Below are 9,520 nucleotides of genomic sequence, written 5' to 3' on the forward strand. Positions count from 1 at the left end.
ATAATCCAGGGTGGGGCATCTTTTTCAAAAGAAATGCTGCCTCCTGGCGGCCAGTGATGAAAATTCCTGATAAAAATGACTTTTTTTTTTTTTTTTTACACTAAGACTTCAAGCAACAAACTCTTTAGCTTTGTGGCTAGGTTGCAGGGCAAAGAAAACTCCTAGGGGATGATGATAAGCTTCAGAGGAAAATCAAGAAAAGAAGAAAGAGAAGAAAGGGAAGGGGAAGAGGACAAGGAGAGGCAATGCAGGGAGAGGAAGAGAGGAGAGAAATGGAAGAGAAAGAGGAAAGGAGGGAGGGAGGCACCCAACCACTCAGAGCCACTCTGGAATTCCCAAGCTGGGTGTTGCTTTCTCTTGTTCCCCTGAAGATGATGTTATTTGCTGATAATGGGTCAGAGTGTGTCAAAGAGAGATGTAAGGACAATTTCTGGCTTCAGCCACTCTGAATTATAACAAGAGGAATTTAAATAAATGCAAGGGAAGAGCTCCTCTCAGACTGAGATGCTGGTGAGAATGAGATTTCTCCTCTGAGCAAAAAGAGGATGGTTACCTGCCTTTGAGAACACCTGGTTCAGGTCCAAAGAGGGAAGGCGTGATGTCAAAGGGAGCTATTGAGGTGTTGAAGAGAGAATCTTGGAGAGTCTGAGGTTTAAATCCTGCTTCTATTGTGAGCACACTGTCTGACTTGGGCTATTTACCCTTTTGGAATATCATCTGTAGAATGGGGCAAAGTATGATCATTCTTATTTTGTAGGAGTGTTATAAGGGTTAGGGGAGGATGCATATACAGAGTAAGCACTCAGCAACTAGCAGCTATCTTTAATGGCAAAGCAGGACTAGCATTCAGGTTGTCTGACCTCCCAACTAGTCTGGGGTTCTTTTCACTAACATCTCGAGCTTCCATCTGGGGAAGATTGAGGGTGAGGAATGGAAGAGATAGGTGCCTGCCTCCCTAGGATTGTGCTGGATGTGTGCTTCTGAAATGGCTTTGTTTCTGTTTTCTTTAGGCTTCTGCTTCCACATCACAAGATAATGCAAATACACTGTATTCATTGGTACAGGCTTCCTGGAAGGTAAGTCTTCTCCATGGGCTGCTGTTTATACAGATATGTATTTTGTCCATGCATATGCAGGTATGTGTTTGCAGAGGGTGTGTTGTGTGTCTGCGTGGGTGTACTTCCAAGTGAGTTGTCTTCCACTGTGTGTATTTGAGTAGCTTGTGTGAAATGACTGTTTAAATGTTAATGGGTCAACTAGAAATGCCTTTCTGGTTCTGTTTGGAGAAAAAGAACAGCTCTGAGATTAGGAGGAGAGTTGGTTTCTCTGTGAGTTTTTGTGAGAGGCAGTAGACCATCAAAGACAGAAAGGAGGTGCTTTGTGCAGAAGGACCAAGGAGTCCTCATTAGACCAGCTGAGGCTATGCTGAGAGGTCCTGGAGAGGTTTTCAAGGCAGGGGCATATAATCTACAGCTGGAGGAGTAGACTGGGCCAAGAGAGACACAGTGTTGACTTTTAGATGAAGGTTCTGGCCAGTCACCTGCTGCTGGTGGTCTCTAGACTGAGGTAAGCCATCACAGGCCCCTTGAAACCTGCTCCAAGCTGAGCTCATGGCTGTTACCTGTGCCTGGGACCATAAAGGAGGGCATCTTAATGCCCCTGGCCATATTTCTACCTTGGAAGAAAGAGGGTGGGAAGAAGGTTAATTCCAAGGCTGGAGTCACAGTATGAAGCCAAAACCTTGCCACTGTAGTGTGGAAGCTGGGAATCTGCCAAACTGTGGGAGTGTTGCACTCAGATGGGCCAAGGCTCCTGTGTTTGTGTCAAATGGAGGAGAGGGTTTGGGAAGATCTTTAGATTTTTCTTTCACTCCCCTTCTAATAAGTCATTAAGTCAACTTGGATTCTACCATGCATGTGTACTAAGTTGTTTCAGGCCTGTCTGATTCTGTGATCCTATGGACCACAGGGTCCTCTGACCATTGGATTCTCCAGGCAAGAATACTGGAGTGGGTTGCCATGCCCTCCTTCAGGGGATCTTCTTGACCCAGGGATTGAACCTGCATCTCTAATGTTTCCTGTATTGGGAGGCAGGTTCTCTACCACTAGTGGCACCCAGGAAGCCCAGATTCCATGAGAGATATTTATATTTAAATTATGTTGTTGTTGTTTGGTTGTTAAATCATGTCTGACTCTTTTGTGACCCCAAGAACTGTAGCCCACCAGGCTCATCTGTCCATGGGATTTATCAGGCAAGAATACTGGAGTGGGTTGCCATTTCCTTCTCCAGGGGATCTTCCCAATCCAGGGATCAAATCCTCATCTCCTGCATTGGCAAGCAGGTTCTTCACTGCTGAGCCATGAGAGAAGCCCATATTTAAATTATACACTGTAGTTTATGAACATATAGTCACAGACACGTGATCATATGCTTTGGTATTAGGTTTTGAAAGCTCCGTATACTACTGAGAAAGCTTCTGAGTTCCCACGTCTCCAGTGTTTCTCCGTGTTCAGGGTATGGGCTAGGACTGGTACTTAAGTGTGTGGCAGAACTGTTTACATGAACCGTGCGTATGTATGCTATGTGTTGAAAAGATACACAGTTTGAGGCAGTGTTTGAATTAGATTTGTCTGAAGGGTGTGTGTCTGTGTGGGTGCTGGGAATACGTGTATGTGTGAATTTCAGGGGTGTGTGAGTGTGGTTGACTTTGGTTCAGAAATATCATATCATAGGCAAGTGTGTATTGTGCCTTCTTTGGAAACCATGAGCACCATTGTTTACTCCCGGGGTAGAAAATTCTAGACCATTCTGGGTGAGAAAACTTGAGGGACTTTCCGGGTTCTGAGTCTCCTTTGGGACCTCTCACATCAGTTAAAAGTAAGACACTTCTTAACTTGAAGTTAAGCATTCTTTCCCCTCTGAAATTCCAGACTGGATCCAAGAAGACGAAACAAAGCCCATCCTTCGATAAAACTATCTACGAAGAGGTAAGATTCTGGAATTCTTTCTGAATGGGTTTAGTGCTTACAGTATAGCCCTGAAATCACACGTGAGAAAAGTCATCCATAGCATCTCAGAGTTGGAGGGATTTCAGGGATCTTCTAATGTGAATCTTCATTTTAGAGATGAGGAAGCAGAGGTTCAAGAAGAGCTATGGTCTAACCCAAGATCTTATCATATTTTGGGGATTTGATTCCTTTTGGGGAGATCTTTCCCCAATATTCATTTATTTATTTGGCTGCTCCAGGTCTTATTTATGGCATGTGGGATCTTCAATCTTTGCTGCTGCATGTGATATCTTTAGTTGCAGCATATGAACTCTTAGTTGTGGCATGCGGGATCTAGTTCCCTGACCAAGATTCAAACTCCAGCCTGCTGCATTGGGAGTGTGGAGTCTGAGCCACTGGACCACCAGGGAAGTCCCCAAGACCGGGTTTTAAACTAGGGATGTCCCCAGACTGGTTTCCCAGCTGTGGGCCACACATTGGATCTCTCTCTCTCTTCCATGGATATGTGTGTGTTGGGAAGTGGGGAGCACAGAAGGGAGGACAAGTGAATCTTAATGATTTCCCCAAGTAATTTCCCCAAGTAATCGGGCATCACTCCAGGACACATATAATCTTCAGCTGCTGCTGGGATGGACACTGCACAATGGTGACCATTGAGCCTGGCGGCTGGATTGATTCTCATCAAGCCTTTTAGGGAATGGAAAGTAGGCACTCAATGTTTATTGGAGGTTTATTGTGTATATATATGAGTGGTAGCCTGCCAGTGACTTCACGTGCACTATCTCATCTAATCTTCACAGAATGCTACAAGGTAGTATAATTACACTTCCTATTTATACCCAGAGAATTTAAGGCATGGAGAGCACCCCGCTCATCAGCCTCATATAACACTTGAGCTTCCACCTGTGGCCTGATAAAGATATTGCCACGGGTCACAAGGGAGAGTGTGGATGGGTGCCTGCTGGAATTTCTGGCATTGGGCTGCGGCCCCACATTTAAGTCAGCTGGACAGTCAAGGTGTGTAGAGGGCACTGTGTGGGCCAAGGCAAAGTGGGTCATGAAGAAGCATGGTGTCCTTAAAAAGCACTAGAAACGGAGCCAGAAGAACTGGATTCAAGCCTCTTACTTCTTACTAGTTGTTGACCTTGAGTTATTTCCCTTACCTAGCTGAGCTTCCTTTTGTTATGAATGAGGAATGCGGATAATAATTTATAGCCCACAGGGCTGTTATAAGGATCTCTTAGTGGGACAGTCTGAAGTTCTTCTTTTCTTCTGCAGGTTGGAAAAAGACCTTCCAAAGCTGAGAACCCTGCTCGACTGAGTCGCAGGGAGCTGGAGAACTTCTGCGTATATTCCTAGTTGCCATGGCTGTTCTCACCCCTCTTACAGCCCAACTTCTGCTTTGGGAATCAGCACAACGGATGATGCTTCATGATTCTCTGCAGAGTGGTTCCTTGTCTGGAGATGATATGAGTTTGTGCGTGGTCTATATTTGTTTTGAAAATGATTTCTTTTTTTTAACATTACTTTTATTTTTGTAAAATATAAATTTATTTATTTGAAAGTGATTTCTAACAGCTGCTTTAAGAACAAGGCTGTTAAATAATATCTCAACTTACAGACAAGACAAGAACAGAGAGATGTTGGGTAGTTTCCAAAAGACGACACGGCATGTCCAAGTGCTGGTCATCTTCAAGTGCTGTGTAAATATGTGATGCTATTACTATCACATTAAGATTCTGTTTGCCTGGTTTTCCCCTGGTGACTCATCTTCACTCCTCCCTGATCAATGATGACCACATTTCTAGACCCTTTCTTTGCCCAGATCCATCTTCCAAAGAGGAAGGAAAGATAGTGGGGGCTCAGAGGAGAAAAAAGAGGTCTCTCTGTGAAGGTATACTGGCAAGTTCTCCAAGGAGGCCAGGCCTGGGCTATATAAATACAGAGGAAAAACTTCCCCACTACATATTAAACTTTACCTCTAGCCATCTGGTCACAAAGGGGTGTGGGCAGGAGCAAGAGTAGATGATGCAGATCAAGCCCACCGCTGAGTGGAAAAATCACCCAGAGTCCATGCCATCCTAATAATCGGGCAGTGGAAACAGGTTTGCCTACAGAATGATGTTTGATTTACAAAAACACATTATTAGACATCTATTTTGGCTTCTTTACACATTCCTCACTATTAGAAACAGTATCATTTAAACTCTGAGTCCTGATGCGCCCCATGGCAAACACTGGAGGGAGGGCTCAGGCAGCTGAGCACTTAGGAACCAAGCACCTTGCTGGGCTCCCCTGAGCCTTCAAGCCAGACCCTTCCACAAGACTGTGGGGAGCAGGCTGAAAGTCTGGTTGAGCCCAGGAAAGGGGGAACTGGAAGAGGGCCTGGTCAGAGACCCCAACGGGTAACATTGCACAGAGCCTGATTCTTCAATTGCCCCAGTCTGTGTTTAAGGTATGAATTGCCCCAGTCTGTGTTTAAGGTATGAATGTGCTATTACTTAAAGGCAGTTTAAATTTCTTCTCTGAAATTTAGGAAATAAAATGTAAATGGGTCTCTGCCCTACTCTGTACTTTTCCTCTCCCAGCCAAAGGAGAGGCCATCAATTGTGGGCCATCAATAAACACACGCTGTTTGACTCCTGCTGGAGAGGAGTCTGGACTCCTGGGGAGCTGTCAGTTGTCTCCTAGCCCTGTTCACACTGGAACAGCAGATTCTAGGAATCCCAGATCCCAGGGGCCACTTAGTTTTGGGGGATAGCCACTTGCTCATGCCCCTCAGATCCTTCTCCCCTGTGGGTGTGTGATTGGTCAAGCTAGCTTCTTCCTGGAGACTAGTTGATAGACCACATCTGGGAGAAAGTGTTGGGGTACAAATTGGAGGATATATGCAAAAGGATGGGAAGAGGATCCAAGGCAACTGTGGGCAGCTGAGCAGCTGAGTCAGGAGTTTCGTGAGAAGAAGGAGTAGCAAATTATAGGGGTCACAGCAATTCAGATGAACAGCAGAGATACTAACCATTGCCTACTGCTGGCCTTTTACATGTCCTGAGTTGCACAGATATTGGGCAGATTTATTTAAGGAGCACATGAGATCCTATGGGTCCAGGGACTTCTGGGATGCTCTATTCTGGAGTATAATAATGATTATCATTATCATCTTATATGTCTTTGTTGAACTCTGTGATAATGTCTTAAAAAGATAATTATCAGAGAAGGAAATGGCAACCCATTCCAATATTCTTGCCTGGGAAACCGATGGACAGAGGAGCCTGGTGGGCAAAAAAGACACGACTGAGCAACTAAACAACAACCAGCAATGGAGGAGCCCAGCCTGTGCCTGAAGGAGAGGAAAATCCTCCTTCCCCCTTCTCCCCCCTTATTGTGCCCAGTGTGGAAGCAGGGTTGTTGCAAAAAAAAAAAAAAACAAAAAACAAAAACCAAGAAAAGCTTCATTGATCTACATTAGTTATCACTGATCTACAAACGTCATGAGATGCGTGGGAGAAAGAAGACTGGGGGCAGGATGGGTGCCTGAGGAGGAACAGGGAAAAGTTGGAGCAGAAAGGGAAGGAGTTTGGGGTAACTACAGAACTTTAAAGATGAGCGATAGCCACAGAAGTGGTAGGAAATCTGAATGTATTTGTAATTGCACCCTCCACCTCTTCTGTACCCTCATTAACAAAAACAGAATGAAAACATCAGTTACTACTCCTCAGTGCTTAATGGAGTTGGATTTATGTTCTTTTCTGTGTATGGTGCTGGGCTGACATGGGTTTTGAGTTAGAAGCAAGAAAGCTTCATGTTTGAGGGGGTTGGGGTTGAATTATTCAAATTGACACTTATTTCAACTTATTGAAACAAATGGAAACTTATTGAATTATTCAAGTTGAAAATGAACCCAGGACACTTTTCAGTATATTTGATGTCTGAGGCACTTGACACCAGCATTTACTTACCAATGGTCATCAGAGGCTTTACAGACCTCTGAGTTGCCAGGTTTTTGTTCTTTATTTTATGAAAGGGGCCACATGGCCATGGTCTTCTATAGTGGGGTCAACTCATAATCAGGGAGTGAAGCTGCAAAATGCATGCGGAAAGCAAAAGTGAAGTATAGTCAAAATTTCCATTTAAAATACTGGAATTCAGGACTTCCCTGACTGTCCAGTAGTTAAGAACCCATCTTGCAAAGCAGAATACCCAGATTCAACCCTGGTCCAGGAACTAAGATCCCACATGCCGCTGGAAATGAAGCCCATGCACCATAACAAAAGATCCCACGTGCCACAACTAAGACTCAACGCAGCCAAATAAAAAAACAAATAAATAATTATCCATGCAATGGCCAGCCAATAAACAAAGCAGTAATTAAGCTCCTGCTGTGTATGAAGCACTGCCTGGCTCCCCGGGAGTACCCACGGCAGGCCACAGAGGACATTCTGATTCCACAGACCGTGTGCTGGGGCAGATGACAGTGGAAGCACAGTATTAAAAAACACAAATGGGCCACAAAACACATGTAACACAAGTGCACACAAGAGTATCATGAATGTAAGTCAAGAGCGGTGTAACTTATAGGCAGGGAGACGGGATGAAGGCGACTATTTGGGGGAGAAGAGAGATATGGCTCGTATACATCTGGACATGAAAAAAAGGAGGAAAATTCCTTTGGGGTAAATACGGGAATCTTATACAGAAGGGACATTTTAAGCGCTTCAGTTCAGTTCAGTCACTCAGTCGTGTCCAACTCTTTGCGACCCCATGAACCGCAACACGCCAGGCCTCCCTGTCCATCACCAACACCCAGAGTCCACCCAAACCCATGTCCATTGTGTCAGTGATGCCATCCAACCATCTCATCCTCTGTTGTCCCCTTCTCCTCCTGCCCTCAATCTTTCCCAGCTTCAGGGTCTTTTCCAATGAGTCAGCTCTCCACATCAGGTGGCCAAAGTATTGGAGTTTCAGCTTCAACATCAGTCCTTCCAATGAACACCCAGGACTGATGTTGGACTGATCATCAGTCCAACTGATGATTGATCTCCAACCAGGATGGACTGGTTGGATCTCCCCACAGTCCAAGGGACTCTTAAGAGTCATCTCCAACACCACAGTTCAAAAGCATCAATTTTTCTGTGCTCAGCTTTCTTTATGGTCCAACTCTCACATCCATACATGACCACTGGAAAAACCATAGCCTTGACTAGACGGATCTTTGTTGGCTAAGTAATGTCTATGCTTTTTAATATGCTGTTTAGGTTGGTCATAACTTTCCTTCCAAGGAGTAAGCATCTTTTAATTTCATGGCTGCAGTCACCATCTGCAGTGATTTTGGAGCCCAGAAAAATAAAGTCAGCCACTCTTTCCCCATCTATTTGCCATGAAGAGATGGGACCAGATGCCATGATCTTCGTTTTCTGAATGTTGAGCTTTAAGCCAACTTTTTCACTCTCCTCTTTCACTTTCATCAAGAGGCTTTTTAGTTCTTCTTCACTTTCTGCCATAAGGGTGGTGTCATCTGCATATCTGAAGTTATTGCTATTTCTCCCGGCAATCTTGATTCCAGCTTGTGCTTCCTCCAGCCCAGCGTTTCTCATGATGTACTCTGCATATAAGCTAAATAAGCAGAGTGACAATATACAGACTTGACGTACTCCTTTTCCTATTTGGAACCAGCCTGTTGTTCCATGTCCAGTTCTAACTGTTGCTTCCTGACCTGTATACAGGTTTCTCAAGAGGCAGGTGAAGTGGTCTGGTATTCCCATCTCTTTCAGAATTTTCCACAGTTTATTGTGATCCACACAGTCAAGGGTTTTGGCATAGTCAATAAAGCAGAAATAGATGTTTTTCTGGAACTCTCTTGCTTTTTTGATGATCCAATGGATGTTGGCAATTTGATCTCTGGTTCCTCTGCCTTTTCTAAAACCAGCTTGAATATCTGGAAGTTCATGATTCACATATTGCTGAAGCCTGGCTTGGAGAATTTTGAGCACTACTTTACTAGCATGTGAGATGAGTGCAATTGTGCGGTAGTTTGAGCATTCTTTGGCATTGTCTTTCTTTGGGATTGGAATGAAAACTGACTGTTTCCAGCCTTGTGGCCACTGCTGAGTTTTCTGAATTTGCTGACGCATTGAGTACAGCACTTTCACAGGTCATTTTTAGGATTTGAAATAGCTCAACTGGAATTCCATCACCTTTAAGTGCTTAAAAATATATAAAAAGAGTAATGTGAAAGTGAAAGTCGCTCAGTCGTGTCCGACTCTTTGCGACCCCATGGACTTCTCCAGACCAGAATACTGGAGTGGGTAGCCTTTCCCTTCTCCATACAATCTCCCCAACCCAGGGATCGAACCCAGGTCTCCTGCTTTGCAGGCAGTTTCTTTACCAGCTGAGCCACAAAGGATTAACCTAAGAATACTGTTAAAAAGAGTAATACACACAAATGGTTTAAAAAATCCAGCCGTACAAAATATATGCAGTAAAAGAATCCTCAAACCAACCCAGCTTCCTCC

The 9,520-nt window shown here is 44.4% G+C and overlaps 1 protein-coding gene across 5 annotated transcripts in view; it reads left to right on the forward strand.

The window, feature by feature from the left end:
• The window catches only part of CD244 (CD244 molecule), a 37,147-nt gene extending 32,575 nt beyond the window's left edge, over positions 1-4,572 (forward strand). For 4 of the 5 annotated variants that reach the window (XM_061401185.1, XM_061401211.1, XM_061401202.1 and 1 more), the window contains 3 exons: positions 1,011-1,076; positions 2,931-2,987; positions 4,287-4,572. In XM_061401185.1, the coding sequence (XP_061257169.1) occupies positions 1,011-1,076; positions 2,931-2,987; positions 4,287-4,367 (204 nt within the window). In that variant the 3' untranslated portion in view covers positions 4,368-4,572. Of the gene's footprint in view, positions 1-1,010; positions 1,077-2,930; positions 2,988-4,286 lie in introns of those variants that run through there. The other variant, XR_009733503.1, reaches the window with a different exon arrangement.
• The last annotated feature ends 4,948 nt before the right edge of the window (positions 4,573-9,520 follow it).

The sequence above is a fragment of the Bos javanicus genome, chromosome 3, assembly GCF_032452875.1.
Source record: "Bos javanicus breed banteng chromosome 3, ARS-OSU_banteng_1.0, whole genome shotgun sequence".
In the NCBI taxonomy this organism is placed as follows: domain Eukaryota; kingdom Metazoa; phylum Chordata; class Mammalia; order Artiodactyla; family Bovidae; genus Bos; species Bos javanicus.